This window comes from Amblyomma maculatum, chromosome 1, assembly GCF_055883805.1.
Source record: "Amblyomma maculatum isolate TAMU_Amacu chromosome 1, ASM5588380v1, whole genome shotgun sequence".
Lineage (NCBI taxonomy): Eukaryota > Metazoa > Arthropoda > Arachnida > Ixodida > Ixodidae > Amblyomma > Amblyomma maculatum.
Window position 1 is genome coordinate 7,207,741 of NC_139344.1, and position 16,540 is coordinate 7,224,280.

General features: G+C 45.1%; 1 protein-coding gene across 1 annotated transcript in view; it reads right to left on the bottom strand.

Annotated features, from left to right (window-relative positions):
* Positions 1-453: 453 nt before the first annotated feature.
* LOC146201576 (lysosomal alpha-mannosidase-like) overlaps positions 454-16,540 on the bottom strand; it is a 48,518-nt gene continuing 32,431 nt past the window's right edge. The window contains exons 14-25 of the mRNA XM_084587660.1: positions 15,530-15,646; positions 12,601-12,760; positions 11,859-11,926; positions 10,944-11,159; positions 9,844-9,968; positions 8,684-8,785; positions 7,482-7,569; positions 5,860-5,946; positions 4,455-4,685; positions 3,417-3,569; positions 2,106-2,232; positions 454-713 (exon numbers count right to left, since the gene is read on the bottom strand). Coding sequence (XP_084443786.1) covers positions 583-713; positions 2,106-2,232; positions 3,417-3,569; positions 4,455-4,685; positions 5,860-5,946; positions 7,482-7,569; positions 8,684-8,785; positions 9,844-9,968; positions 10,944-11,159; positions 11,859-11,926; positions 12,601-12,760; positions 15,530-15,646 — 1,605 coding nt within the window. The 3' untranslated portion in view covers positions 454-582. The remainder of the gene's footprint in view (positions 714-2,105; positions 2,233-3,416; positions 3,570-4,454; positions 4,686-5,859; positions 5,947-7,481; positions 7,570-8,683; positions 8,786-9,843; positions 9,969-10,943; positions 11,160-11,858; positions 11,927-12,600; positions 12,761-15,529; positions 15,647-16,540) is intronic.

The window sequence follows — 16,540 nt, forward strand, 5'->3', positions numbered from 1 at the left end:
CTGATGTGCCAGCCAGTACTGCATGCGGCCAGTTTATAGGCAGCAGAAACTAACATGCCGGCCACGAATACTGGAGGCACTCCGCAGAAAAAGCTCTGCACCAGGTAGAGTACGCACTTTAGAGCCGTAAAGCATCCTTTCATGACAGACCACTCTGTCGCCGAGACTCGACTGCCATACTAACCTTCTTGAAAAGAGCTGGAAGCTGCAAAACTAGACCCAGCGTATAGCGTTGTCAAGAAGAATGATCGCTGGTCAGTCACCTTCCATGACTGCCGCGTCCTTTCTTGAGACTTTTCTTTCATCATGATATGCCCGTGTGTATGCTTCCCTCACATTTCGTAAAACGTACCGGCGCTGATGTGCGCTCAACGGATGGCAAGAGAGTGCAACAAGAGCAGCTGAATTAGAGACGTTTTTAAGAAAATGTATAGTCAGAGAGATCTGTTGTTGTTTTCTTTTTTTTACCTTTTTATTTGTTTTCCACGAAATTTTCTTCGGAGTTTCGAGGGTAGAAAATTCTGGCCAACGCCGCCAAGTCTGCACAAGCGCTAAGCATAATATGCAGCCTTCCCAAGACTATTAAAGATTCAGACACGTCATGTGTGCCACGGGGTCCGCGGCGAAAGTGACCAAGAAGGTCCTGATTTGCATCGGTGTCAGATGCACGTAGTATTCTGGGCCGAACACTAACGCAGCTTCCTTGTCGCCACCTGTATAGAAATATGGAGAAAAAAAAAGGTGAAATTCTGACGCTTGGCTTCTGCTCTCAGTAAAATGCGTCAAGAGACGAAGTGGAGCCAAATCAAGTTTTGTTTAAATAAGTACTGGGCTGGTACGAAGGCACTAACAAGACATCAGACTTGGACCGGCAGGGTATGTAACGGTTCTTTACAGTTAACTCTGTTTTGTTTTTGTTTTTTTCTTATCATCATCAGCTCCATCCCCCCCAATCCGAGCGGCAGCAGAGGCATGGCGATGCTTGAGTAAATGACGAAAGACGGGAAGGAATATAAATAAAATGGAATAATTATATTATCCTGATCTAGGCTTCCTAATAATTGCGCGCACCTAGCTGCGCGCAATTAATTATATGTTAAAAAGGTTCAGGAAGTTATAGTGCGAGCAGCCTTGCAGTAAAGAGAAAAAATGGACAACAACCGCAATTAAATCGACTGGAGGGGCGTTTAATAGACCCACGGGTCTGACTTGTATGTATACGGTTATAGCTATATTGATCGTCTACGCTTCCTTTCGACTACAAGATGGCTGCAAAGCTCGGTAATTAAGAAGCTTCCCTCCGGAAACCCGAAGATTAGTTCAAATAAGCCAGCATTACGCAAGCGGCAGATGGCATCAGTAAATAAGGGAGTATATATATCCAAGTGTATTTCAACGTACAAACGGGCAACTGGCTCGAACCAGTAATAGCTTCGACAAGCATCAGTGTCATCTTAACTACGTTCACAGTAGGACAAGTACCTTCCCCTTCCCACTTCCTACCTCCAGTGGGAAAGGCCTCTGTTGGGCCTGCAGTGGGCAAGGAAATGCGTACAAAGTAGTCTTCAGTTCTACAAAATCAAATATTATGGACAAGGCTCCACAGTTATCAGGCGCCCGTCAATCACCCTCTCACGTAGCATTCCGAAAAAAAAAAAAAAGACCACTTTTGTGTCGGACACATCACGACAGCCTAGCGAAAGCTTATAAAGATCATTTCAGGAGCTAGCGTTCACAGGATCTGATTGACTGCAGTTATCGTAAATTGGTGTTGCATTGAGCGAAACAGCGACGTTTACAAATCCTGTTTCTAATGAATTATGTGATATATAGCCTGGCTACTTAGCACTAACATGTGCCACATGCATAAGCAGGCGATCATATATCCAGAGCTATGCATGCCTGTCTATCTCAAGTGAACGCCCTCACGCCGAAAGCCATGTAGTTAGAATGCATATATGTAACATTCCGACAACCTCATGACACATTACTTTGTTCATTACTTCGCATACGTGAATTTTCTTGACATATTCTTTTAATATCAGAAAATTTGAAGTCAGGTATCGACAAGTGGTTGACGCTCTGGGAGATGGCTCCCCGCTTACCTGTAGGGTTGAAGTGCAAGCTGTTGACTTGTTCGGTTAGGAAGTTAAGACGCGGAGAATCCTCCTTCGTCTTTGTAACGGCCAGGTTCATTTCCGTTATGCTTTCAATGTTCCGCACGAAAACAGCCTAAAACGTGGGAAAAAAAAAATAAAGACAAATATTAGCATACAGAGCCCGGTTCTGTAGGTGGCAACAAAGTTCTATATAGTGCAGATTCCCCCTCACCGTTCCGAAATGTTCTGCTTGATACCGTCCTACAGGACGTTCTACGTACGCCGGAGAACACTACTAGGTTAGGATACATGCAACACGAATATACTTGAAAGTAGAAGGTTAGACAGCTGCCGCCACAGCTCAATTGGTAGAGCACCATATATACGCGATATACGGGCCGTGTGTTCTGATCCCACCGACGGTGTGTGGTCATTTTTTCTGCTGTTTTTAATCTGATATTTTTTGCAAGTAAAATTATTACACTACTAATTTCACTAATTTCTCCCTGACCACAGCAAAAAGAAATGAAAAAGTCTCCCTATGCTTTCCTTGATTTTGATGACTGCTTGCATCCTCCAAACAGCTAAAATTTACCTACCTTTTTTTTATCAAACCTCTTTTTAAAGAACAGCATAAGACATTTATCAGCTTCATATTCATTGTATTAGGCATTCCGCACGACACCGAAGCTTGTTAACGATTAGCTCCCCGGTAAACACAGCTATGGCTCTGTGTTAGGGCGCTCGATTGCTCAAGCCAAGGATGCGGGTTCGATCCCAGCCGCTTCTCGGCAGAGGCGAAAAGCAAAGCAGCCGTGTACTATACGATGCCAGAGCATATTAAAGAGCCTCAAGTTGTCGAAACTTCTGGAGTTCTTCACTACGGCGTCTCTCATGTAGCCAGAGTCGCTTTTGGGACATTAAAACCCATAAACCAAATCAAACAGCTATTCGGTCTCAAAGCATCAACCTTGAGAAAGCTAATCTTCTAGCGGTAAATACGTCTGTGTACTAATTTTAAAAGTTTCTAGAGTTCCCAGCGGCACACGTAAGATAGCACTGCACACCTCGCATAAGTGGCGGAAGTATAGCACAAAGCCATCACGCATGCTTATGGATTTTCCTTACTCTCTAGATATTATAATTAACGCTACTTCTCACTCAGGAATAGAAACGAGCCTATCGTTAAAATTCAAATTTCTGTAAAGGTAATGAAACTTTATGAAACTCCTCCATGTCCCCACTCGCATCACATCACTGTCAAGACAAGCTCCAGGCCACAAACCATTCCTCAACTGAGCAGGTGATGGCTCTCACCTGCAAGCTAAAGTTCGTCGGCTTGGAGAGCTCTCCCGCCTGATCTTTCGTTTCGTAGAAGTGCTCCACACGCAGGAGCACCTTGTCGTCACCCCAGTGCTCCAGGGTCAGCAGGTGAACGTTGGGCGGTAGTGGAGCAGAGAGGGCGGAACACTGCGAGCAAGTAGCGTCGCGTCAGAGACAAACTGTCGATACCGCAGAGGAGGCGTCTGGGTGTGCAACACAACTGTCATGACAAGCTAGCTCTCTAGCACAAGGCTTCGCCTTTATGGCCAGTCGCTTTCGAAATTATACGGTGTAAATGTTATTGCAGTCATGTGTAGGAGATCTCGAAACATGCAGATTTTATGCTCATGTCACGGATTCTGTAAACGATGCAGGAATAGAACCCATCAGTAATTACAAGCTTTCTTCTGAAGTAAAAAGCCCTATATGGGATTGCAAATGACGCCTAAATACTTCGGTCGTATTGAAAGCCCTGTAGCTCAAAGAATGCAATCTTTTCGCACAAAATTTACTCATCATTGCCTCCCCCCCTCCCCCAACACACACACATTTTCCCCTCCTTTTCCCGCACCTAACAAGAATGAGAGGACGGGCTATGTACAAAATACCCACCGACCAATACACCGACGTATGTGTATGCACCTAAGTTACAAGGGTCACTATTTTGTGGTGGAGCACGGCGAAAGGCTGGTGGTATATTTAATCCCGTTATCGCCACCTGCTCTGCCTTGCGCTGCTGAAGCTGCAGTCAGCACGACTAAATATGGGCCGTTACGTCAGATGAATACCTTCTATGCAATTCTGACGACTGAATGCTTCAAGTATGAAGTTTATCCTTGGTATCAATTTTAGTAACACTGCTGGCCATCCAAACGTACCGTAATACAGCGAAACTTGAAACGAGCCTAGCGATGTATCTAGCTGCGCTGAAAATAGGTACTTTTTTATTATTTATTTTCAGCACCAAAGTGTTACTCGAACGCAAATCCATGCGGAATATAAGTTCCTCCAAGGAACTAGGCGTCCACTTACGGTGGTGCTGCATTGTTCCATGAAGGTGGCGGCGTCGACGGGAGCAAAGAAGAGTGCAGGTGCCGCATACGCGCCTTGCGCCAGGGGCCGGTGGAGCAGTGCCGCCTCGGCCACGGGGCTCACGGTGACCCGATGGGTGCCGCGCACTACCAATCCACGGCCACCGAAGTACGACTCGTTCAGCGCCTCGCCCACGCCGAACGCATCGTCGTACAGCAGGCGCCGGTGAACCTGTGAGGATACGTTAGCGCCACGCGTCATGGTATTGATGCTAACATGTAATCGCTCCTTGTCACTAGTGACTAGTGCCGTATCTGGATTCCTGTGTTCCTCAGATTACCTGGTTTGGCACAAAGAAGCCACTTTTACCGGCAATACGACTGTTACGTCACGCTTAACTTATGCATAATTAAAAGGATCAATGCGAAGGAGTATGGCGACAGCCGCCTGTATATGTGAGTGAGTGAAATATTTAAGTAGGAATAGAAGTGACATATAAATTATATATATATATATATATATATATATATATATATATATATATATATATATACAATACACAAACAGGGAATGAGGTCGCAGACGCTAATGATTTTAAATCCTCAGCGAGCGCGTCAGTGGGCCAGGTAAGAAAAGCGAGTTAATGACACCTCAGTCGAACTCAAGAAGAAGAAATGGGAATGGGCAGGGAATGTAGTGCGAAGGCAAGATAACCGATGGTCGCTAAGAGTTACGGACTGGATTCCAAGGGAAGGCAAGCGCAGCAAGGTGCGGCGGAAAGTTACGTGGGCGAATGAAGTCATGAACATTGTTCAGACAAGATGGCTGCAGCTGACACAAAACCGGGTTAACAGGAGGGATGTGGGAGAGGCATTTTGCCCTGATGTAGGCATAGTCCGGCTGATGATGATGATGAATCAGTATTACTGCTTATAAACAAAGAAGCATCCCGCGTGGTGGCAAAGAAAAGAAAGAGGGCTTTTCGTCCTATGCACGCAGCTATTTTTGTTGCTGCTGCTGTTTGCAAATGGCACACCAGCCAGCCCTATATTAGACATAACTGTACGCAAGGAAGGGGTCTCCACGGACTGCATTCAGTGCTCCTATATTTACGCATGTTGAAGTATAGGGGGAAAAAAAGAACCGACGAAGTCTTAAATTAATTTACTACAGTCGATTGCCTAACTAAATATCTCTTTAAAATGAGGTTGATTAATGAGAGTGCAGTTCGCTCAGGTGCTTGGTCAAACAAGGATGAAAAAAAATAACGAAAAGCGTATGCTCAGCAGGCTGCGAGAAAAACAAGCTTTGGTATATACATGGACGGCAGCAACACTAAGTGCTCGTACGCTCCTTCGAATCACATCCGCAACAGGAGATTACAAAGTGGTAAAATTCTACGTGCCATAAGTTCCACGGAGCCATCTCGCAGGCTGCTGCCACCCTGGGATCGGTCGGTGAGCACAGTCAGCTGGACGTCCTGAGTCTGGTCCTGAAAGAAGGGAAAGACGCAGCCGAATAAGTGACGTCATTGCTCCCCCGTGGGGAAAAAAAAATAAATGGAGGTCACGTAAAATTCGAATTGCAAAGCACGCATCTTCGACGACATTGTCTCGCAATGTGTATCTAACCAGGGCCTTTCGATGTCAGTGCGAAGGCGCTTTTAACAGACAGTGTTCAAATTGGAGAAGCTATTCTGACTTTTTATATCAGGAAAGCGGCGATTTCCAGGCGGGTCCGAGGCGAAGCAGAGGGTAAGGTGGGAGATGAAACGAGCATGCGTACCGATCATGCTGCTGGAACCAACGTCATTTGCTTGGCTGCTTGGCTTCGTTCGAAGCAGCCCCGCAAACAAGATCGATGGCCGAGTCAGGAGAACATCTGTTTCCATGTTCAATCTTCTTCGTAATTGTTACTTGGATTGGTGCAAACAGGTAATATTCCATTACCGACGCTAGGTACTGGTCATGTTTGCGGCGAATAGGTTTTGTAAAACAACTGTCACTGGGTGTTTCGGCAAGCTAAGATGCTTATTGCAAATGTGTGTTCCTAGAGATTCCGGCCGCACTATACGCAGCGGATAAAAAGTAGTTGGTCGTAGCTTCTTGGGATTGCGATGCATAAAATAACAGCCGATAATATCAGAACAGCCTAGTAGATGGCGCTCACTCCAACCCTTACCCTCGCGCGCTTTCGCCTCTCCTTCGTCTTCCGGTTCAGAATCGATGGGCAGTCGCCGCTCGCACGATACTGTAGCGATACATTAAAACAAAAAATAGCCGGCTGTACAATGGGCTGGCGATTGGTCATGCGTTTTGTGTTTTGCCGGCCGCTACCATGATGAAGCAGCGCTCCTGAAACGGCAAATCGATGTGATGTCCGACAGGAGCGGTCAGATGAATTGGATGCGTTATTTATTCGCATGCATAATAGCAACCGGCTCGAGGGTCTCAACAAGCTCATCGTCAGCACGCTAAAATTTACTCTTTAGGTGGCCAACATTCCTGTCCTTGAGCTAAGTAGTCACTGAGAGAAGTGGTTGCCTCTATAACTCGAAAATGTCTTTTCAATTTCAAGGGACGCGCCCAATCTGTAGCCTTCAGTTAACTTTGCTGCTCGAAAACGTGATAGACTTGCTCATCACATGCATGGTGGCTTATGTCGCAAAACAGCTGCGCGGGCGGGTGCCATGCTGGTGGCATTTGCGCACAAGGATGAAAATAAGAGCCAATTGAAGGTGCGTTTTCCTATTCGCATTGTTCTTTAGATCGCAATCAATCTTTCAAGGTCGTCTGGGCTTCTCCCATTCTCTACATGCACACAAAATGGCGCCCAGCACGTTTGCCTTTGAGGAGCGCAGCGCCCCTCAAGTGCGTGAAGATTCCGATGAAGGTAGCTTTCTGGCAACTGCCAACAAAGCTAATAAACAATGCTGTCGTTTCAGGAGAAAGGGTAGAAGCTTTGCCTCTTATTTTGATTCCGAAAAAGAGACGAAATCAATTTCTTCTGCTATAGGCTTGTTCTCACCCTGAGAAATATCCTGCTGTTGACAGGATAGTAGTTTCCAGCCACCGGCTCCTTGATATCCACCTGCCAAGTCGGCCTGAAGTTGCGGCTAAAAAGTGAAAGAAGCTCATTGAGACATCTACGAGGATTAGGTTACAGGAGCTCAGACAAATCAAGAAGCGAAGTTCGTCTGTCATGCAGCCTATAATAGAACTGACATAAGTAACATTCAGATGGCAAGTGTTTAGTCAAGTATATCATGGAAGTGACCTTGCTGACAAACTTTGCTGTTATGAGGCAATGTCGGCATTAGTAAAACCAGTGCAAACATGTAAAGAAAGGTCTGACCACCATGAGTTATTTAATCTTCTTTGAGGATATTTGAGTTAACTTCTTAAATCAAACACGCATCTTCTCTTCCCCAAGTATTCTTACCCCTCACGAAATATTCAAGTAGCAATGAACCAATGAACTACGCTAAGGGCGGACTTCCAGCGTCGTGGTTGGACACAAAAGCGGGGAATGGTAATTTTATCAATGAGAATCCGCGCAAACATTCCTGTTCATTAGTTTTCTGACAGATTTTTTCTCATCTTTGCGGTGGCTTACTTATATCTAGAACACTTCAGTTTTCCCCCTCCCTCTACTAAAATGTATGCTTTTGTGCAAATATCGAGGTCGTTTGCATCCTTTATGTAGCGTAGCAGTGTCACCACTGAAGGCATGACAATCTCATGATTTTTAGTCTGTTTCGACCACCAGACATTTCGCCCCCACCTTCCGCAATGTACCTGCTCGTGAAAAGCCCAGCTTTGCCCGATATGACTTCACGCCGTACCACACTGCGGTATATCGTGCGTAACGAGCGTGGAAACATGGTTGCACCCTGCTTCTTGGAGTTCGCTTCTTTCAGCATAGTTGGAACGGTGTGACCTACTTCGCTCGTATGCCAAAAAGCTAACAGCTGTTTCCTATACTGGTCGTTTGAAACTTCATCTTCGCTTTTGCTGCAAATGCTTGCTCTGTTATTAGCACCGGAAATGCACCATAGATGTCCCTATTCATCCGACATGAATTAAAAGGTTATATTTTTTACCACCGCCGCTTTGTTCAGCAAGAAATTGTTTAATGCCTTTGTCACCAGGTCACTAACGAGGGAGTCCTGCATACCACTGAAAGTTTCGCTACCGCGACTGGGCAAAGATTCGGAGTTATGAGCTTACCTTCGCTGAAGGATTTCTCGACCGTTTGAGTCTGTGTAGAAGAGCGAGTTGGTCTGAAGATCAGAGTCGAACCTGGTGATGATTTCCTTGCCGATTTTATCGCTGTAATAACAAGGAACAAATTTCTGCTCTAATGTGTGCTAAACCACAGATCAATCCATTTCACGAATGCATCCGAGTCGTTCAAAGCTCGGATACTAAGCATGCACGAGGAATAGCACTAAGAGGACTGTCCTAGGGAAGTCTTTAAATTCTCATTACGCCACACGTAAGCATGCGCGTAGCAGCTGCGATGACGTAGCGTGTACGGTGTGCAATTCACGGCTGTTATCAGCGTCCCGGCGCAAGCATTAGATTTTTTTGGTTTTTGTTTTTGTTTTTTTTTTTGTTTTTTACTGCCTAACTGTGTCACATGTTCCAGGTGAGGCACTTTGGGTGGATGCTACAGCATTAGAACAGGCGTACTTATAGACATTTTGTGCAGAAGGTGAGCCACATCTTTCAAATAAATTCTCACACAGCACGGCACTTGAATTTGAGTATTGTCTTTAGAGAAATACAAAGTACTAGTTTACATCGTACGGGAAGAAATGGGCAGAATTCCCGCACAGAGCAGGTGAGAACGTTCTCTATGTACAAGACGCATTTCATTGTCCCGACAAATTGTATCGAGCCTTTAAGCGCGGCGCTTTCCCGGTATCGCGCATATCGTATTATTTTGTAGCGTTTACCGTTGTGTGAATGACACATTTTCCTCGAAACAGGACGCCTGCCCTCGACAATAATTTTGCTTCGGAATTTCATTCATTTCATTATAAGGCGTAAATTCGATGTAAATTGCTCATTACCCTAAGCAATAAATGCACCCCGGTAAACAGAGGCAATTTCAGCAGGGCAAAGGCCCTTCGTCATCAGTTTTTCCCTCCCCCCCCCCCCTCACTATGCTCCATCAGTCGACTAGAGTGGTGGGTATTAAAAGCATGCGATCAGATCAAAGTGCTCATGTTCTTAATCACGGCCAGATGTCGCGAATAACGCTCATGGTGGGAACTATTCGCTACCTCTGTTCCGTTTCCGTCGCAGCAATTACCTTAAGTGGCATGCCGCACTAACTAGCTCACACATATGCGTTTCTGGAATAGTCAGTTCTAGTTACTTACTCAATGGGTATTGATCCCACCACCCAGTCGAATTCCACGAAGTCTGAGTCTTCGTAGACGCGTATCACTTGCGTCAGCCAGTCTGTGAACTTTTGGTGGACTTCGTGAACAATGGATCCATTTTTCTGAAATGACAACACGATAGGAAAAATGTTCTAGAAATGTCAGTCATCGACAATAACATAATACATATGCACTCAAGTCAGCTATACCTGCCTCTGAAGAAAAGCAGACGCGTTTGGAGCGGCATTTTTTCGATAGGATAAGCGAGTCTTGCCTGTGAAGCTAATCGCGCGCTTGCAGCTGGGTCGGAGAAGTCCTGCCGTATACCTTCTTGTACAGGCGTTTTTATTTGCGCGGCTATAACTTTGTTTCCCCAGTGAACACAATTTAAACAATAAAGGCATATGGAAATACAGTCATAGAGTGTTCTCCGGGAATGAAAATGGGGAGTATGCAAAAACCAGCTAAACACGTTCTATGTTCGCGAAAAGGTTGTAATGTACCAGCAAGAAACTTTCTAGTGTCAGAAATATGGAGGTGTTGATCAGTGTGACAAAGATGCCCACTCCGAAAACACCTTCCTTGGCTTGCGGTAGGGGCTGTCGACATCACATACCGTTGATTTCAAGTGTCGCTGGCAACTCGAGAGGTCAAGTGGTGCATTCGCTCATTTCGTCAGTCTAACCAAGCTGAATCCCAAGGGAAGCGACTGGAATCACGACTCCGTCCTTGGCTGCTCTCTTTTATTTTCCCTCTTGTTTCCATTCTATTGTTCTCTACAGGCCTGAACCGTTGAAAACATGAAAACTTCAGGCTTGTGTTATTGGCAGCGTTATTGTTTTAAGTATCTCAGGAAATCTGGACACCGCATCGCCTTAACTTCCTGCATACAAGATAAACTAGCCGGTATGGTTCGGTCATTTCCGTATCGCTGTAAACTTTCGATGTCCCATCAGGTGCACTTAAATTCTTCCCAGAGTAGTTCGATTATTTGATGCATTTTTCTAGACCAATAATATGAACCCCTCTGTAATTATTATCTTGCTGCGTTTCTATACCGCAATAAAAGAAATGATGAAGCAAGAGGAAAAACTGACCACAATGTGGACCAATTCCGCTTTCTCCGCCACCGGAAGTGCCTCCTGCTCCTCAGGCCGGAAGATGTAGGCGCCAGACGCCCGGAAACGGAACTGGCTGTTGTTTCCAGCATGTCCTTCGTACCAGTAGAAAGACTGATTCACGGAAACAGTCGTGTCCTTCCAAGAAATGGCGCTCAGCAGGCCGGTGGTGCAGTTGATGGTAGCACTTGTTACCTGCATTTCAACCGGTACAGGGCGTCTGATCAAGCTAATTCACAGTGTTAATCACACCGAAGTTTAGTTGCATATGCTATACTACAATGTGAAAATATAGCAATGCACTGCAGTGATTGGAATTGGACAGGTTATCGGAGACGAACACTAGGCTATCAGAACCGTTCCTTCCGCTCGATAATTGATGCACTGCATTCTTTTAACGCAATATACAGCTTGCAAGCTTCATAACAGCGCACTAACCAAGCGCAGAAACGCTGCGTTCACTCATTGCAAATGCTCAACAAATCATACCTCCGGTGGAAAAGAAGACGGTAGAGATAACCAGCTCCTAGCTCCCAGACCGGAAATATTGTCTACTCTCTACTAATATCTACTCTCTCGGATGCTGCATACACAGTTTAAGTTGCCAGACTGTACTGGAAATAAAACAGTATGAGAGACTGAGGATAAAGATTCTATACATGAAGTCACTACCGAAGCAAGCATAACATTCACGGATTGAAAACTACGCACGCGTAACGTGCATATTTGCTCCAATTTGAGCGTATGGTCATCTACAACAGAACGCTGACAAACGGCAGCGCCATGCCTTTGAAAAAAAAAAAAATCCCTCGATAAGGTTGCCCGACACATGAACCCGTCGGATCGCTTCAAGCATGATACGAGTGGCTAAACTCCCAATGGCAGTGGCCTCACCTTGCCTCGCAGGACCATCTGTTTCGCGCCAGGATCGTCACATGTTTGGGCGTTGGCCATCGAAAGGTCTTGCGGAGAAAACACAAAATAAGTCGATTATTATTTAGTTATGAATACTTCAGACGCGAATTAGTATAGTTGTAATAACTGCTTCTAGGTTTGCCCAACTCCCACAGTAGGGTTATTTCTGTTAGGAAAATTCATAGCAAGAACTCAAAGTTGTACATTGAAAATTAGTTTGTAGAAAAGAAAAAACGCAGTAACTTCGTACTCCTCGATTGACACCTGAACTGCGCCATGAGGGAAGGGATGAAAGTGGGAGTAAAAGAAGAGAAAGAGGTGCCGTAGTGGAGGGCTACGGAATAATTTCGACCACCTGGTGATCTTTAACGTGCACTGACATCGCACAGCACGCAATTCTAAACCAAAGTATATTCATTCATCCATCACAAGTTTCATGTGCCTGCCATGGTATGAATTCATCACAGTAGTACATGCAGCATTTGAAGTCCGAGTGAAGTTCCTCTTGCTATTTTCCTTATTCAAGAGCAATGGATCACAGTTCTATAGCTATATAGCACGATCTCATGTACGCCCATAAAAGTTTAAGTTATTAGTACAACAAAGCTGTCCTGTTGCTGCGACCTTAAAAGAAGGGAGGGGGGGGGGGGGGGGGGAGGGGCATTGAACTGATGAACTAAAGAAAGGTATAAAGAGGTTTCTTTCAATTCTCATAGCGTACCTTTCTTGTGGTGCCGAGGCCGCTGTCCGAAATAGTCGATGGCTTCTACATAGTACGTCGTGAAGCCCAGAGCTGGGAGACTCACCAGAAAGACGAGCTCCTGGTCGGCCTTGCTCACCCTTTCGGGAATGACTGTTACTCCGGTCGGTATTTTTACGATCTGCGGAGCGCACCGTGTGAATAATTAAAATAAACATATCTTATCATGGCTCTAACGATAAGAAGTGAAACCTAAGAAATTTTTCGTGCCTTAGGATTCCATGGTGCTTCATTTGAGCATTGCTTTTCAGGGTCGGTAGAGTGAAGTTAGGTGTGATTCTGGCACTCATTTCCTTCCTTTAAGCCGGAGAAAAAAGTTGAAAACTATTTTTATTCCACGTGGAATAACTTCTATTAACGTGTCGCACATTTTTTCGTGCCTTCGATTCTAAGAAAGGCTACAGAATTAACAGCTAGTTGATGCATTAGGCTTCTGTGTATCTAAAGTTACCAAAGTTCTACGCTTAGTAGCAAAAGTGAATTTAATAGATCAAGCGCGATGTCCCTTGTGCATTTATTTTACTTGTTAAACCTAGTTAAACAATGTGTCACCCTGTTTTCAGACGCCGATTAGAAACAGCGATCCCACTAGGCAGTGCCTCAAGTCTGGTAGTACCGAAAGCTAAAGTGGAGAGGGCGGGGGGCGGGCTCTAGAACGATTGGAGAGCAGGTAGAGAGAAAAATAAAAAAGCGAAAGCAGGAAAGCGACTGACAGCCTGTTTTACACGTAGTTTTATGCAAAGGGAAGAAATCGTTCCTAATTGGCTTTTTCACTCATTTAATGCCACAGACCTAAAACAAGCGATCCTCACACTATGCCAGAGTGCTCGATGATACCTGGCGAAAAAATGCCCGCAGTAAACCAAAGGGTCGGAATTATCGCGTATGAAATATTTTTCTCGACACCGTTATTTTACAGCAGTCTTTGCATCGAGGACAAAGGTAGTGTTTGTGAACACAATCTCGGCGGGCTACTGTGACGAGAACATAGTAAATGTAAATAAATAAAAACAAATTTATTGCAATAAATGTGCTTTCAGGGCACTTCATACAAAAAGAGCAGATTTAGTTACCCCTTAAACGAGAAGTCAGCGAAACGGGCGAAAATAATAAACAACAAAATTGCGTCTCCAGTGAGAGAAGCAAACGCTTAAGAATTAAGACAGGAACGAGGCGACCTCGAGACTTGACAAATGACAGGCACACACACCCATTTTTTTTTTTATTAAAATCGCGAGAGCGCCGAAGATTCCGACGCAACCGGTGAAATCGGCAAGAGTCTGAACGGCGCTTGCTTCGCATTCATGCATCCCCACATTCTAGCTCGGGGAGCCTCAAATTCCTTGTCAACACTGATGAAGGGTGTTAACACCCCCCCCCCCCCCCCTTTATTTTTTTTTTTTTTTTTGACTTCTTGACATTACTACTGCGACTAGGCAACTGGGATAGGCTGAAGGCGGAATAGGAAAATAACTTTTAAGCCACAGACCGAGCGCGAGCAGTCTCAGTTAGAAAGTTGTAGTCAGGTGAAGACATATATTGTCAAATTTGTGGGAACACAAATTTAATATGATTGGTCTCTTTTTTTTTTTTTTTTTTTGCATGGCGACAATTACGGTGAATATTTACTAGAATCGCTCGATACTGACGTGGCATAACATAACATGGATTAGGCCTGAATAGTTAGACATAACGAGCCTGGCTCATTACAGCGATCGATATCTTGCGCACGCACATTGTAACAGGCGAAATCTCTATGTTTGCTTCCTAATCGATCCACTGCGTCCACGTGATGTCCAGATTCCAGAAGAAGCCACATAGGCGTTGAAAACCTTCATTTACTTCCTACCATACGTTATAAATCATGTGGCCTTCACCACAGGCATACAACAGGACAAAATTCATAACGTTCAAGGTAGAATTAACGACACTTGCATACGGCGCTTTTCATACAAAGACAGAGTTCACTGCTAGGAGTAAAAATGCAACTACTCGTAGTTAACCTTACTCAATGTTTCCAGACTGATGCTTACAATTTGGGAAAGCTGCGAAGATTTGTACAAAGAAGGGGATGTTAATTTCGTCAGGCGCAGTCCTCTTAGGGAAGTCATTTTTGTCTGCAGTTTCCTTAGATTCCCGATAGCGACGCGCCGCACACAGCTGTGCATTGATATCGGCAGCCATGCAGTCACGGAAATTTCCCTTTTATGAGGCCACAATGCTTTCAAAAAGACGCTATATTTGGCGTGGTTTAATGCATTCTCTCTACAGGTTCCTGGAAGCGTGCGTTGTCAAAGCAGATTCGATTAGGGATAACAGAACCATCTACAGCTTTATGTGCAGCGTCCGGCACAAAGGAACACGTTCATAATCGTTAATGGCAGTTTTAAACGCGTAAGCGCAATCATCTGAAGGACACGTTCGCAATTACGCTCGAACGTCAATTGCACTATTTACGTTCGCAGAGCTCCACGAGAGTTCTACTGTGATTAAAAGCAATGCCATGCATGTTCGCACGGAGACGGCACCTTGGTAATGCAATTTTTGTGCGGGAAAATCACTGAGGGAAAACTAGAAGTCGCCCATGCTAATGTTTGGAACGCACAAGCGTAGCCTTAGTGGGATCCGCAAGATCGCTGCACAGACCAAGTGTGCCAGAAGCGAGACGTGCAAGGACAAACGTTTTACATCACATCGCGAGCGCTCTTTACGCAAAGTCATTTCTAGCACTTGGAAAAGAGGGAGTGGGCGCGAGAGCAAGGGAGGACTGCAATGCCAAAGCAAGAGACACGATTGCAGCCACTCTGCGCCGCAAGCACGTGCAGAGAACGAGCACATGTTCGTATGGAAACACAAGTATTTAGGCAAGTATTAACGCAAGTTGACTTACCTGGGCAGGAACCTCGGAACCGCTGGCATCGAGAACATGCCAACGCTCGCCCGATACTGGTATCCTGATGTAAGTCTCGACGGGTCTCGCTTGCGGGTTGTACACCAACACGGGAGTCTGGAGATAGCGTGAGAAAGGTAACAAAGCGGAGAAGCTGAACTCAGGTAGAGAACTTGGAACATTGACTCAGATAAATGAAATAGGAGGAAAAGGGACAAGAAATGGTTTCAAAATTTGCAGTTCCGAGGACTACGGGGATGCTCCTTCGGCTGGGAACTTTTACTGCGCTGAGGTCTTGTCTTCCTAAATGTGGCCACGAGATTACCGGAATCCCGAAAATCCGGCACTGCCTCAGACGGCTGGTAATTTATTTCTCCCGCTGTTTGGCATACGGAGGCTAAGTATAGGTGCGAGTTTTCAAAAAGATACCAGTCCACGAAGCGCTACGATTTCATTTGCAACACATTTCGCATGTAATTTTGTGATTGTCGGTTGTTAATTAAATCGAGGCACAAAATTAAAAAAACAAAAAACTGGAATTTATTCAAAATGATGCGCTAATTTCAATGGAATGCCTTGAATGGAATGCAATTGGTAGTTTCTTCTTCAGGGCCGGGGAACTAGCAGACCGCCCACAGCAACACTAACGATACAATGAACAAAACTTTAAAGCAGCGATGAGGCGATGGCAGCTATGAAAACACCACGACAGCAGGGCAAAAAACAAGGCTCTATGATAGTGAGCAACGTGTATGCTGTTCTCGAATTACACAGCATGTTCACTTCACTTCATGTTCACCACCGACACCGGCCAAACGTTACGTCATACGCAGCTCTAAGCAGACATGACACGCAAAGTTGATTTTTATTTTTTTCAGGTTCGCTTCAGATTGCTTTTAGAGTAGAACGTAGATCTTGCTGGTGGTGAATGCCCTCTAAAAGCTGTGCTATGCGAACTGTAACCTAAGAGAAGACAGTGACAAAGAAAGGGGACACTTCGAAGAGCTTACT